General features: G+C 40.7%; 1 protein-coding gene across 2 annotated transcripts in view; it reads left to right on the forward strand.

The window, feature by feature from the left end:
• Window positions 1–13034, forward strand: part of CLIP4 (CAP-Gly domain containing linker protein family member 4) — a 30086-nt gene extending 17052 nt beyond the window's left edge. For both annotated transcript variants that reach the window (XM_005429483.2, XM_031064035.1), the window contains 8 exons: window positions 333–473; window positions 3045–3128; window positions 5856–5996; window positions 6417–6545; window positions 8749–8872; window positions 9660–9724; window positions 10389–10461; window positions 11078–13034. In XM_005429483.2, the coding sequence (XP_005429540.1) occupies window positions 333–473; window positions 3045–3128; window positions 5856–5996; window positions 6417–6545; window positions 8749–8872; window positions 9660–9724; window positions 10389–10461; window positions 11078–11405 (1085 nt within the window). In that variant the 3' untranslated portion in view covers window positions 11406–13034. The remainder of the gene's footprint in view (window positions 1–332; window positions 474–3044; window positions 3129–5855; window positions 5997–6416; window positions 6546–8748; window positions 8873–9659; window positions 9725–10388; window positions 10462–11077) is intronic.
• Window positions 13035–15592: the final 2558 nt, after the last annotated feature.

The following is a 15592-nucleotide window of genomic DNA, read 5'->3' on the forward strand; positions in this document are numbered from 1 at the left end:
TTTAATTGAGGTGCTGTGGCCACACAGGGCATACAAAGGTGCTGTGTTTTGTAGCAGTGGAGACTGTATGTTACTGTTAGGACAAAAAGGAGATTCTAATTGATAGTCTGAGTGTTTCCAACTACTCTGTTCAAGTTGCTTGATAAGGATTTTGATTTCACTGTTCTCTTGAACTTGTCCTTCCTACCCTGCAAGTGCTTTGTCAGCATAGCAAGTTCTGACGGTGGCTAAAAAAAAACCCTGAATTAATTGGTGTGAGAGAGTAGCTGCAAATTTTCATTACTTTACCATTATCCATGGTTCTTTGTTGGCACATACAATTTTCTCTCCAGGTATCTTTGCACCCCTATCCAAAATAAGCAAGGCTTCTGATCACAAGAAAAGCTCCGTACGAAGCTCTTCCACGCGCTCTTCGCCTTTGGTCAAATCCAAGAAAGTAGATGTGACACACGTGACTTCCAAAGTGAATTCTGGTGAGTATTTTCTTGCATGTTGACACAGGATGGAGGGATACTAATCTTCAAGAATTAGTAAGTCTTGGTATTAAAATTCTTGTTTGGAGTTAGTTCATAGCCTGGGATGAGGTGGTAAGGTATTCATTAACTCCATGTTGTCCTGGTTGGAAGTTCACTGGCCTGTGGAGTGGTGCTGGAAGGACGTTGTGTGGAGCTGTGATTACAGTGATCTGATGTACTGTGACAGTTTCTACTCTTTACATGCTCTATATAGAGAACCTCTTACCACATTTATTCTTGAGCCATTAAAGTAATTTCTAATTGGCTGTGATAACAGTTAAGTGTCTCAACTTAATGAGGTTCTATTTAGTAAGATATTCCTGGAGACTTTGCAAGGAATGAAAATCTAGTAAGTAATCTATACACCTTTATGCCTAGAAATTGAAGAGATTTATTTTCTTTCTATAAAGAAACTATTTAACTCATTGTGTTTTATCTGCTAATTAAATTATCTGAGTAAAACCAGTGCCAAATTAGAAGAGAGAGGTTGTCCTTGTAATAAGGCCTCAGTCTACTGATTGGAGTTACAGGCTCAGTCTCTGGCTCTGGTTTACTTTCTTAGTAATTTGCTCAAATTACTTAATCCTTCTGTGTAAGTTCCCTCCCTGTGGAGTGAATGATCCATGTTTTCTGACTGTTCAGGTTCCAAGTTGTTTGGAGAACAGGCTCTTCCCTGCTGTGTGCAGTGCTGGCCATGCATAATCTGCCCCCCCGTGTTTGGCTGCCTGTGTAATAATGTCAGTAAATATTTCATTGGCATTTCTTCCACCTTTTGAGCCCTGTTCAGGTGACTCACACTAAGGCAGCACAGCTTAAAGGATGAAAGATAACACAGGTTCCCATGGAATTTACCCAAGCACCCTAAAACACTGCACACTTAACCTGAAACATGCAGGGTATAGAAGCAATGCAGCAGGCTGGTGCCAGGAAAAGATGCATTTTGACAGCTTTTTGGGTGACTTATGTAACTTTTCTCTGCATAGATTGAGGGGGGAGTAAGTGTCTGTATTTACAATTAGCACAAGATTCAAGCTATTTATAAATGGGCATCTTGCATAAAAAGCTTCTAGGGATAAGCGGTTTGTTAGGAGTATTGCTCAGGAGCAGATCCAAGCTGACTTCTTCTGTTAAATATTTTCCAGTGCTTGATTCACTTTACTGTGAGCTGTTTGTAACCCATTAAGCTATAATGGGAGGGACTTTCCCTTTGTCACTGACCTAGTTCAGTCATAACTCACCTTTTCTGTCCCAAAGGTGCAGTTGTGTCTTTGTAAAATTGAAACATTTGATACCTTGCTTTAAGGTAGAAATCAGGGGGAGTTAAGCATCATCTGCCCAGGAGAGCTTACATCCTCTGGATGTGTCTGGAAGCTGCTGTGTGCAGGGAGTCCTTGCACAGAATTCCATGGCAATTAACATGCCTGGCTGATTGGTTTGCAGGAGTGGGGCAAGGACAAAGCTGGGTTTGCAGTGTTTATGTGCATCACCAGGTCACATTTCTTTCCTTTAAACTGTCTCCCTGGAATACATTGGTTTATAATGATTCAAGAGAAGTTAATACGTTTTTGTAGATAAGGTTATAAGCTGCAAAGTAAAATATAATATTGTATAGGGTTTTTGAAATTTTATTTGATTCTACTGGATTTGAATAATCCATCAGATTGATGAGAAAAGATCTTTTTCAAATTTCTAAGAAAAGGATTACTGAGATAAAATTAAGAAATGTGTTATCAGTCACAAACAACTAGTTTTTTGATCTGATGCCTTAATGGCCATAAAAATTTGGGAAATACTCTATATTCATGAACTAGTTCAGTCCCTGTGGCTGAATTAAGCTGAGAGATGTAGTTAAATAAAACAGATGTGATTTTTCTTTCATGACAGGGAGGGGATAAATCTTAGATAAGCTTGTTCTTCATTGAGTTAGGGTAGGAAACTGTCAGAAATGTAAAATGACGGTTTGCAAATTATAACTTAGGTGAGAGTATGAGTTCCTACACACATCACAACATTGCTGCTCTGAGAATTAGGCTCTTCAAAATCATACTGGCATGCTTACATCATTATTTGTAGTCTGAATGAAGATTTGATCTCCCAATCTCTCTCAAAACCTTGATGTGTAATCTTTAAAGCAGAAATTGTGAAATTCATACTGATGAATAGTAGACCTTAAGTCTATTAATGTGAATGTTATAGATATGAATGTTTGAAAGATTTAAATAAAATTCCTTCAATATAAAATTAGTATTTTATAAACCATTTTTTTATTGTTTGGCAAGATAGTTTGGACTGGTTTAATGCGTTAAGGTGTTTAATATCTGTGCTTATCCATCAAAACAATTCTGCAGTTCTCATTTTACCCTTTTATGAAGTGTCTAAGGAATTGTACAGTTTTATCAATTTTTTCATGCATCCAGTAGTCTGCAAATCTGCATAATCTGCAAAAATTGTTTTTGTATGTGACTTTCCTGTAAAATTATTGTTACTTGTTAGGATGTGTATATTCAATTGTATATATTCTTTTTATAGGCCTAAATATTGCAAAAAGAGACAGTGCTTCTGAAAACAACTTTCTGACTGCTAACAGGGGAAAAACTGTACCTGCAAAAGATGGTAATGAAATAATTTTAAATTTTTTTTAACATCTTAAGAAAAATTCTTTGTGTGGTAGAAGCAGTATTATTGCTGCCCTACCTCTGTAAAAGCCCTGTATCTACACCGTAAAAAAAAGTTGCCATGCTTGTTTAATTCAAGTCTCAAGCAGGCTGTAGGTATTTGGTTTTCTAGGAGCAAAGTAATTCATGTGGATGTTTGGCTGGTGTTCTGTGTTGGTTTGGTAACCACCTCTGTCTGAACACTTGGGCAGGAACATAGAAAAGCCCTTAAAGGTGGCTCTTAGTAAACGATCTTGCAGAGGATCTGCAGAATTACCAGCTGAGATTTTTAAGAGAGACCTTTTACCCTGTGTTGTTGCTGCCTAGGTTTTAATATTCTGTTGGCCTTTTTTTCCTCTCCTCTATCTGTATGTTCATGCTTCTGTAATAAAGTGTTACCATCTAACCGTGCTTAACAGTCTTGGTGGTGTGTCATGGCAGACTCACAATGTGAAATTTTTCAAATGTGAGAAGTGAAACTAACTTTTAGAGTGCCTTTTGCATGTGAATCTTTCTCTGCAATTATCTAGTTTCACAATTGGATAACATCTACCACAGCTGTAATGTGCTGAACTTGAAACACAAAGGGACCTTTCAGCTGTCTTGAACAATCCCTAAAAGTTGTGTCTCCTTTGAGGTTTTGTCTATAAAATCATACTGAAAGTGTTGGTAAAAGCAGTGTTTCTTTGGAGTAATTTGAAGTGTGAATTTGAATATTCCTTCTTTAAAGCACAGAATCACAGACTATTTTGACTTGGAAGGGACCTTAAAGATCATCAAGGGTCATTAAATATCATCACCCAGCTTGTCTGGGTAACCTGTTCCAGTGTCTCCCACCCTCACAGGAAAGAATTTCTTCCTAATCTCTGACCTAAGCCTCCTTTCTGTCAGTCTGAAGCCACTACCCCTTGTCCTGTCACTGCTTCCACCCACGAACAGTCTGTCCATCTTTCTTGGAGGCCCCCCTCAGGCACTGAAAGGCCACAGTGAGATTTCTCTGGGGCCTGCCAAGCCCAACTCTTTCAGCCTTTCCACATAGAAGAGGTGCTCCATCCCTCTAAACATCTTCATGGCCTCCTTTGGGCTTGCTCCAGCAGGTCTGTGAAGGAAAGCATCTTTTTATACCTTCTGTGAGTGAACAGTTGTGAATTCAGAAAAAAAAGCAACAATTGGATTTATAAAACATGACTTAGGAGTAAAGACTTGAAATTTGTGATTGTGTGATTAAAAAGACAGAAGATGAGAGGTATAAAAGTGGAAGCTTTGGAATACAAGGGTTGGTATAACCCACTCTGCATGTGTAGTGGGAGTAAAAAAACCTTCATTGAAACTGTTGGTGATTGAGGTTTTATGTTAGTGGGGGGTAAACCCTGTAACACTAGGGATGATTATGTGGTGAGATACACTACTGAGGAAGTCTTGAGATTTCCCTGATGGGAAGTTTTTAAGAACAGGCCAAATACTCACCTGTCAGGAGTGTTGTAACAAGTAATTGTTTTGCCTGAAGGAAAAGGAATCAATTATATGGCCTGCTGAAGTCCTTCCTGCTCTTCCTTCTCCCATGCTGTGATTTCCCACAAAATGGAGTATCTTGATGACAGGTTTAGTTGGAGCAGTTCTTGTTGCATCCCTGTAAAAATGGTGGTCTGACCTCCAGTGAATCCTTTTAAATAAGTACATGTAGTGTATGTTTGCAAATGTGCATGTGTATTTATACCTTGGACATGGAGCTGAAGTTTGCCTGTTCAGTCACTATTTAGTCAGTGATTTGCATTTTCTTTATTGTAGTCCAGCTGCAGTGAGTATCTCAGAGCCTTCAGGTTTCTGTCCTCAACTTTTGTTTGGACCCACTGCCTTTGCCTTTCCTCAGTTCTTCCTTACTGTTTTGCAGAATTGGAGAATTAAATTACCTTGAGCAAACAAACCCTGTGTCGATATTAAGCTGTTTGCCAAAACTAATGGATGAAGCTTCTCAAAAGTCTGGAAAGTTTGATAAGCAATATTATTTTAATTTTTCACATTGATAAGCTGAGGCGTAGATGTGTCTTGCTGTACCCTGCCTCATTTTGGGCAGAAGGGGTTAAGAAAGGGGAGAAGAGGAAGAGCCTTGAAAAGGAAGTAGGAAAGATGAACATAAGTCTTATTGGACAGTTTAGACTTTAGGGTTTGCAAATGGAAATAAAAGTGATTTATTTCCCATTCTTGTTTTATAGTACAGATTTTAATATTAATACAGTATGTAATGGAATATAGTAGGCTTTAATCCAGGCAATAATTCACTCACATAATACCACCTTCCTTCCACTTCTCATCAAATCTTTAGTAGGCTGGATGCTGAAAAGCTGGTGGTATGATCTCTTATTACTAAAGCTCATGTATTTTAATAAATATGCTTGGGACTGTTTAGATTAACTTTCATAGAATAATAAAGATGAGCTTTTGGAGACCTCTTCTAGCATCAGCTATCACCACATTCCCAAGGCAGGGGAGTCATGTGCGCCCATGTCATTCCTGATACGTGTTTGTGCAAGCGCTGCATAACAAGTTCTAACTTTGGCTCTTCACTTTGTAATCTGTGGTCCATGGAGAGCAGATAACTTCCATGTTACAGAAGCTCTCCCTTCTATTTAATCTGTCCTTTTCCAAATTATAATCCCTGAAGGACAACTTTCATTTATGTCTTTAGGTTTTCCTGGGTACAGCAGCTCTTCCTCTTCTACTGCCTCCTTGGAAGGCAAACGGAATTACTCCAAGAAGAGGAACTCAATGAGCAGCAGTAAAAAGGCCCTGACCAGAGTGTCTTCTGCCTCATCTAAGACTAGTGCTGGTATGGTCTGTTGCACTGAGGTATATTTTCACAGGGGGGAGTTCACTGCTGTGTTAAGTACTGGTGTAGAACTGCTTGTGTTGTTTCAGAATCTGAGATAGTTCAAGAAAGACACTTGTGAAGTAATTTAACCATAAACCTAAGTTTGGCAACTTCTAGAAAGATTTTTGTAATGTCTTCAAGATGCAAAGCGTTTTTAGAGTTGGTCACTGTACCTTTTCAAAGCAAGGAAAAGGCTGTAGTTCAGTTTTTGTGCTGCACAAAGCAAGTTTTTGTCTAAGCAAAATTTGTGTTGCCATGTGTGGAAGGTACACTGTGTTAGAGATAAATACTCTGTTCACTAATCAGTTGGCTTGCTATTGAAAACTTTCTTAAAGATTTAACCTCACTAATTTCAGATCTTGTTCTTCTCTTGACCAGGGCTGTATAGTTCCCCAACCACGAGGAAAAATGCTCTTGATGGAGAAATCCAGGTTGGAGACAGAGTACTGGTGGTGGGACAGAGAACAGGCACTGTTAGATTTTGTGGGACAACAAAATTTGCACCAGGTATGTGCAGTGCTCTGTGCATATTTCCAAATCAGTATGGAATAGCTTACATGTGAGCACATGAATGGAAACCTATCTTTTCCCTCACTCCTTCCAAAAGAATTCTAAATTTAAATTTAAATTGGTTTGTTTCCAAGTCTGTTCTTTCTCTCTCTCTCTTCCCCTCTCTCTCTTGTGTTTCACTGAATATTTTTTTTCTTTAATGCAACTGTCAGGAAAAAATAATGGTTTAAAATGTGACTTTTATTTGTCCACTTTATGTAGAAGAGATACTTTGATGTTGAAGTTGTAGGTATTACAGAATCACAGAATATTCTGGATTGGAAGGGACCCACAAGGATCATAGATTCCAACTTCATAACAAAGCTTTCTGAAAATCCTCAGTTTAGTCTCCAAAGGGGTATATAGTTTATTGAGATCACATTCCTTTACTCCTTAGTTTTTGTATTAAGGCTTTTTGACACAGCTTGTCTCTTGCAGTAGTGGCACTCTTATGCCATGTATCAGTCTCATTTCTTATTGGCATCTTTAAGAGGGTAACTGTGAACATTAAAATTTTAACTAACAAACCTTTAGGTCACAAGATTAATAAAATCCAAATATCTCAAGAAGCCCCAACCCCCACCACTGTTTTCTCATCCTTCTCCCTTTCAGCTTCTCCCTTCCCCTTGCTAAAAAGCACTTTGCAGTGAAGCCAAGTGCTGTCAAAGGCAGCCAGTTGTTCTGCATTGCGGAAATCAGTTTTGAATCTATTATTATCTTCTCTATGGCCCTGTCTATAATGTTAGTGCAAGAGTAATGCAGCAGCACTGGTAAGTGATGGTGTGAGCACCTGCTCTGGCTGAGGGCTGTGTGATTGGTGGCAATGCTCTGTCGTGACACTGGGTGGCATCAGCATTTAAAAAACCCCGTCAGGATGCAAAGGTCGTGGTGCAGGCCCTGTACTTGTTTCATCCCTGCCCCATTCCCAGTTTCACTGTGGGCAGCCCTTGCTCAGGTACTGCAGTGCCCTCAGGGACACTTCAATGTCACCACTCTTTGTGTTGCTGCTGACAAAGTGATCAGGGAGAAAAGGACTGTTTCCCACATACACTGACAACTGTGAAATCTGAAAGCTGTTTGACAATGTTAAGTCTCCTCCCTCTCTGCTTTAAATCAGCAGCATAATTTTTTGGAGGAAAACACACTATTGTAAGAAGTGAGGATGGAAAGATGACAAATCATCACCATTTGCTAACCCAGTAATTTATAGAAAATGTAGCAGATGCATGTTTAAGTATTTCAGTTCTAATGTGTATCAAAGCTCTGGAAGTTATCCAAGGTTTGTTCCTTCTGCTGCAATGCAGGTCTTTATTTAATTCTAAAAGTGGGAAGGGGAGAACTTCTGATATACTGAGCCCTTCTAATTCATAAGCTGTCTTCTTGAGTTTCTTGAGCTGATAATTAGAATTACGGTTTTATCCAGTGCCTTAGTACCAAGTGACTTGAATTAAATTCTGAATCTTCTGGGGATGGATAGCATAAGGACTACTAATGGAGTATGAAATTTAGCACCTTTGTGTAATTAGCTCACATTTATCACAGGTTATGAATGATCAAGCTCATTAACATCTTGCTGCCTATTCAGTGCTCTGTATGAGATTAATTGATGGCCAGTTCCAATTTTTGCACCCTTCTCTTGATATCACATGACCAACCTTGCAATTTGTATTAATTATAACTTGCTAGAAAGAGGGAAAGAATGAATTAATATCAAAACTTTAATTTTACTGTTGATGATCTCAGATGAGGCATAAACCATGTGGTCAGAGGAATGAAGAGGGAAATGTGAAACAGCAGTGCTGCTCCTTGCTGTCTCTTTGTTGTCCAGTAGCCAGTTATGGCCAGTAACAATCTATTTTACTTTAGTATGTATATATATATTCCTCAAGTGTTTTAACATTTTTGTATTTAATTAAAATGTCAATAATTTTATTGAAAGCATATAAAAATGCTGAGATAATTAGATTAGAGTACAATTTTTGCATAATTGCATAGATAGCTATTTTTAAATATTCCTATTTTCTCTTAGCATCTTGATATTTTCTGACTAGAAACTGTTATCCTTGATGTGTGTGAATGCCAACTGTGCCAGTGGTCTAGGTGAAGCAAAGCCTGTAGAGTTTTGTTCCAATTGCCCTGATTTTACTGTTTTGCAATGTAGGATTCTGGTGTGGGATTGAACTGGACAAGCCCCATGGGAAGAACGATGGCTCCGTGGGAGGAGTGCAGTACTTCAGCTGCCTTCCCAGACATGGCATATTTGCACCTCCATCTCGTGTACAGAGGTGAGCACTGCAGCTCTGGTCATGTTGGGGCTGCCAAATGATTTCTTAATACATTTTCCAACCTAGAACAAATTTTTGAACACATACAGAAGATACAAATGTTTTCTTCTGCAAATGTAGGTTTATAACCTCCATTAAAAATCTGGTATTAGATCAGCTTTTTGAAAGCGGAGTGTAAAACTAGAGGCTCCTGTTTCTCTTGAAACTACCTGAAGTATTTTTATTGCAGGGCCTCTGATACTCTGTGTTCATTAAACCTTAGTTGCATGAATTAAACCTTAGTTTCATGACCCAATCCTGATGTGTTCTGCTAAATTCAATTATAAAAGGAAGCTGCCCTTGGCCATGACTAAAAAAGGCTCTTTTTATCCCAGCTAACTGCACAGAGGAACCAAAGCACGCACCACTTGCTTGTAGTCTCTTCCTTAGGCTCCAGGAAGAGCATCCAAGGAGTTCTGTACTCTTTCCTCCTGTATTTGTATGTAGTTACTCTGCCAGACTTGTTCTTGCTTTTATTTCTCTGAGTAAGCCAGCTCAGGCAAACTCTTAGGAACTTGCCTCAGAATCATACCTGCTGTCTCAGTGAGTGAAAGGCAAGTAACTCAAATACTCTGACTTTCTCCAGGCACTTCTTGCACAGCAGCCTGAGTGCAGCAGTAATGCTGGTGTCTCTTGGGGGCAGATGGAGAAGGAAAGAATGAAAACCTCATCAATATTTGACAAGCAGCCAGTAGGTTTATTCAGAGTTGAGTTGAAATGACCTCTTTATTGTGTTATTGCTTTTCAGACTGACTGGTTCTCTGGATTCTCTCACAGAGACATCATGGAGTAAAGTAACTCACACTTTTCCAGGTAGGAGTGGGAGACATTGGGATTTGGGTGAGGGAGGCCCTGCTCTGCAGCCTGAACCATCTGCACAAAGCCAGCTTCTCCAAAAGCACAAGAGATTTTCAGGGACCCCAAATGCTAGCCAGTAGTCTGGCTGCTCCCTTCCCGAAAATCTAGCCTGCAGAAGGAACTGTGCAGTACTGTATTGATCTTAACACTCTACTGGCAGGAAGAATTGTCAGTTATGATTGCTGGCAGTCTTCCCTCACTGCTAATATTGCATTCTGATCAGAGGGAAAGGGAAATGGAACCTGCTCCTTAACACAAATTGAGATTGATGAAAGGATCAATGGGGGGGGATGTGCCTATGAAATTACTAAAACTTGTGTGAGGTACTTGAAGTAGTTGGTTTTCTTTTCCTCTCCTTTAGCTTATTGTGAAAAGGCCTTCAAATTGCTCTTGTTTGGTTTGTTTAATTTAATTTTTGTTCCTTCTGAAAAGCCAAACATATTATAGGCATATATGTTCGTGAGAAATTTCATCATTTAATTTCCAAATTAGAGGGGAGAATGTGCAGCAAACGTAGTGGAAGCAGTATAAAAAAATCCACAAAGAATATGTGTTCATAAAGGTGTCTTTTTTTTTTTTCTTAAGAAGTCCTACACAGCTTATTAATCTTTCCATTCAGGTTTTAGACGCAGTCTAAGCAGCACTTCTGCCTCTTCACAAAAGGAGATAAATAGAAGAAATGCCTTTGTTAGGTGAGTGTTAGGAGTTTCAAGTGGCTGTTAGCTTTGCTCAAAAAAAACCCCTTCATGCATAGAGGATATCTAGACCTTCACATGTTCTTTTTTTTTCCAAAATGAGCCAGTAGTACACTGGTCTTCCATGGGCATCCAGGAGTGCAGTCCTAGAATTCAGGTTGGCATTAAAGTTGTTTTCCAATCATATTCTCCAAATTCTTGTATTTTCACACAGCTGGGTGAAGTTCAGAGGCTCTTGGTAAAGGACTTCACTTTGTTCTGGTGATCCTGACTGACAGTTGTGTGTTAAAAGTTGTTTCAGTTAAACTGTTTTAAGCCCCAAATAAAATGTTTTGTATGGCTTAATTTACCAATACTATCAGCTGCTGTAAATACTGTAGATCCTAGCACTGGGTGAAGGAAATTGCTTTTCCAATACTTCAGACTGCGGAGTGCAGCAGCCTGTTACTGTTATTTCATGGTTTGTTAGTTACATGAGATCTAACCCAGTTTTTCTAAAAAGGGATTTGAGGGTGTGTTTTTCCCCCCTTGCACTTCCTTGAATTAGAGTCCCCTTGGATGTTTTATAACAAAAAAAAAAAGACTTGTTTTGTTGCCTTTCCTTTCTGGCTAGATCCAAGAGCTCTGTGCTGCGGCGCAGCTGGAGCAGCAGCAGCAGCAGCGCGGCTCCCTGCGAGGGGCCCGTGAAGCTGCACGAGGGCTCCCAGGTCCTGCTGAGCAGCTCCAATGAGATGGGCACCATCAGGTACATCGGCCCCACCGACTTTGCCCCGGGGGTGTGGCTGGGGCTGGAGCTCCGCAGCGCCAAGGGCAAGAACGACGGCTCGGTGGGGCAGAGGCGCTACTTCAGCTGCAGGCTGAACCACGGCGTGCTGGTGCGCCCCAGCAGGGTCACCTACCGCGGCATCAACGGGGCCAGGCTGGTGGATGACATCTGCTGAGCCCCACGCGCCGCGGGGAGGGAGGATTTCAAAGCACAAAGGAACCCCTGCCTAGAATGCAAACTTGTTTCGGGATCTTTAAATTCTGCATTCGCGTTTTACATATAGAAGTGTATATGTATGTGTGTGTATATAATATATATATTTTATATAAATATATATATATATATAAAATAGAGAGATAAAAAAGTGTTCAGTCATGTTAAGAAGTAGAACTACTGTTAGAGTTTCTCTTACTTTAATGACCCTTGCCTGGAAGGTTATTAAAGCATCTTGGGTTTAAGATGCTGCATCATTTGAAAACCATTCCAGTTGGAGAACAGTGTGTCTGCAGCGTTCTCTAAAGCTCCTGTGTGGTTCATGCAGTATTCAGAGGGTTTTTCTCCATGTAGTAATGAACTGGAAATATTTGTGTATTGCCTGCTTTTGACAGTGGAGGTGGTTGATGGGTGACATTAGCCTGGTTCCTGGGCACTTTGTCAATTCCAGTACCAGCTGCTAGCAATAAGAAAGGAGGAAAAGTAAAAGCCAAACCCCCACTCTCCCCACCCTTTTCCAAACAGTTGTGGAGTATTTTTGCATTTTACTGTTCAAATCTCTCTCCCTCTTTCCCCCTCCTCTTCTCCTCCTCTCCATAATACAAAAGGGCTGATAAATACAAGGATTTGCCCCTCTGCTAGTGAAGAGCAGCAATTAATAAGAAGCCTTTAAAAAGCACAAATATGCTGCATGTCAGTCTGTACAGTAACAAGCACTTTTTGTTCTGCATTTGTAGAACGAGCTACATACAAGATGCACTCTTTAAAATAATGCACTTTGCACTCTCCTGGAGAGCTTACCCTCATTTTTAGAGACTATTTTTTTGTTTGGGGTGCTGCAGGCAATGAGTATCACAGTTGTAAAATGCAAGTAAACCCAGAGTGGAATACATAATTCCCTTACCATAAATATTAAGTCTGTATAAATACAGCAAGGTAATTCCTGCCAATGGTATGGAACAGATGCAGGGTTTTCAAGCAAGCTGTTGCCATTATTTGATTAGTTTGTGACACTGCTTCTTTTTGTTTGCTTCGGAACAGTTTCCAGTATAAATTTTTGGTGAGATCTTATGATGACTTAAGGATAATTTTAGGTACAGCACTGTGATGAGCCTTTGTGTGACATCATTTGTGTATCAGCCTTTTAGAACAGCTAATCTTTTGTCCATGTTTTAAACATAGAATGTATTTTAATTGCTCAGCATATGTAAACATTATCTTAACTGGATGGGTTTGTGTTCCAGAACAGTCATTTTACTCTTAAATTATTTGCTTGCTCTTGCCTACTTGAAGAAGAGATACTTTAAATCATAATACCCAATTTTTAGACAGAATCCTGCTGCTGTAACCTTCTTTTAAATGTTGCTGGAGTTATTTTTCCTGATCTGTATTTAAAATAATGCATATTGTATTCTAACTCATGGGAATTTTAATTGAATATAGAAGCTGTAAATTTTGAATGTAAAAAAAAAAGTAATGCTTTATATTTAGAGATGCAGATATACAGTGACGTACTGAACTTTACTTTGTCTAATATCTGTTTCCTGCTGATATTAATAAAATGAAACCCTGTTAAATAGGAGAACAAAAAGAATTTTCATTGGGTCTTTACAGAATGTACACTTCTGTACAAATTAAGTGCAGGGAGTTCAGTGTGCAACTGCCAGCTGTGAAGCAGAAGGTTTTCTCTCTCCTGACTGTTCAGCACAGAACTGCCAGCTCCAAGCAAAGCCTTTGCCCAGCACTTTCTGTCACTGCCTGGTGCTCCTGGGAGAGCAGTGGAGTTCCTGTGAGGAGACACTCATCACCAGGAATGCTCTTTTCCCTGCCTGACCAGATGGAATGGGTGGAACTGCTTTATCTGAGGGGTAGCTGGAGTTCTCCAGGAGGTAGGTGTGGGAAGAAGTGTATGGGAGAGGCAGCAAGCAGGGCAGCTTGTTGGAGACACAGCATTTCTGTGTGGTCTGTATTGCACAGATGATTCAGTGGGAGCTTGTTTTTCCTGCAGGGCGGTCAGGCTGCACCTTGCACAGCTCTGCAGCTCCACACAGTTCATCTGGAAGTGGGGTCTGGGCCTCACTGAAGCTGCCTGATGGGTGCAGGACAGGGCACAGATGCCATCTGGCACTGGTGTGTTGTGCTCTGCCTTCCATTCCAGCTCCAGCCAGCAGCACATCTCTGCTGCAAGCTCTGGCTGTAAGTGGCTCGAGCACTGTAGCTCAGAGGAGCAGTCTCACTGTTACCAGTGTGGAGCTGTTTTGGTAGCTCTCAGAATCTTCTGCCAGGAAGCAAGAAGCTCTGTAAAATTATGCTGTCTGAAACAGAAATAAATCAGTCCATTCCAGAAAGGATTACTGATGGCTCTCTTCAAGGTGATGAGGGGAAGGGATTTGTACTTCCCTAAATCCAAGGTAAGTTGCCATAATCCTTTACTCCAACTCTTACAGGAAGACACTGTGTCATAAAGAAAATTCTGAAAATAAGTGGCAGTGAAGTTTGAAATTAGGTGCTGTGCAGAGGGCTGTACTATCACAGCCCCTGACTGGTTAGGAAAAAGCCAAATGATCCTCAAAGTCCTGAGAAACTACATAAATAAAACATTATGTGTAGTTTATAAATAAATAAGCAGATGGTCCCCAGCAATTCTGTGCTTTCTGTGCAGACTCTGAGGACAGACATCCTGTCCTTGTCCCCCAGCATGTCTAAGGTCCCTATAAAGAATATGTCCCTCAGTACTCCTAGCAATTAAATCTTTCAAGTTTTCTTGAACACTGGCTGGAAAGGAGAGACCACAGGTGCACGTGACAGGGGGATGAGAATCTTCTTGAGGTGTCTGAGGATGGGGAATTAATTTCTAGGGAGCTCAGCTCAGCTGGACTCAGTGACTGCTCTGCAGATGGTGACAGCAATGGTTTTCTGGCGAGGGAGCCTGTGCCTTCAGAGTGCTGCACATGGATCCAAGGCTGGCTCTGCAGAGCTGCAAGACAGCACAGTTCTTCTGACAAATTAACTTTGTCACCTATGGGAGGTGGCAAATGCAGCCTTTCTGTCATGGCTGTTCCAGAATTCAGAGTTTGCAGAAGCCTTGTCAAGGACCAGGGGGAAACAAACTGTCCATGAAAGCCACGTAACAGAGTACCCACCTGCATCCTTTTCCCTGCCGGGCTGCAGACTGACAACTCTGGGAAAAAGGGGAATTACAGCAGAGATTTCCAGCCAGTGCCAGATCCAAACCAGGCTGTGGTGGCTGGCTGCTGACCAGCCCTGTTCCTGGAAAAACATAGGAGAGCTCCCTTTTGAGTTAAGACAGGGAAGAAAAGGAGGGAGGGGAGAGGTGCCTACTAGAAAAGTCTTGTTAAGCAAACCAGAACACTATCCTGCTGTAGAATGAGCACATGAAGGAGAAAGTTTATCTATAGTAAGTCAGTCCTAATTTCAAGGAGCATTTAATGAGAATGCAGCTGCCTGGGCCATAGGAGTGATGTGGGATGGGATAAAAAGTGAGTGTTTCACAGCAGAAGCTATCTCTTCCTAGAATTGTCACAAGATTCAATAGTGTCATTTTCAACTCTGAATAAGAATTAAAATACATCTTACAGGTAGACCTACCCTCAGTCCAGACTCAAAGGCTGTCTTGGATACATACATTTAGGAAAACACCCAAATACTATCTTCAGCCATATCCTTTGTTTTTGTACTGGCCAGTTTGCTGTGGGTAAAAGACAGCCTTCCTGGTGATAGAGAGAAGGGCACCTTTCCCTGTAAGAAACTTGGTGTGTAGCATCTTGTTCCAGATTGCAAGGCAAGATATATTCTATTTGCTGTCTGTATGGCAGTTGTCTTTTGTCAAGTGGGCAGTTTTTCCTTATCTCTTCCACAATCACTCTTCCCTTGGGAGGGGACATCTGCTGATAAGAGGCTATTGAATGTCACTGCATGACTGATAAGAACTACAGCGCTCCATTGGGAGATGCTCCGCCCAGAGGGAGGAGCCAAGCATTCCTACCTGGATATAATCTGGAGATTCTGCAAATACCACACAGTGTGTCCACTGGATTTCCCAGAGGAACAGCAGCTGCCTCCTCTTCCACTGGATCTTCAGAGGAAGAATACACCCGTTCTACAGGATCCCTGCTCCAAGAGAACCAC

This window comes from Geospiza fortis, unplaced genomic scaffold (assembly GCF_000277835.1).
Source record: "Geospiza fortis unplaced genomic scaffold, GeoFor_1.0 scaffold763, whole genome shotgun sequence".
NCBI lineage: Eukaryota > Metazoa > Chordata > Aves > Passeriformes > Thraupidae > Geospiza > Geospiza fortis.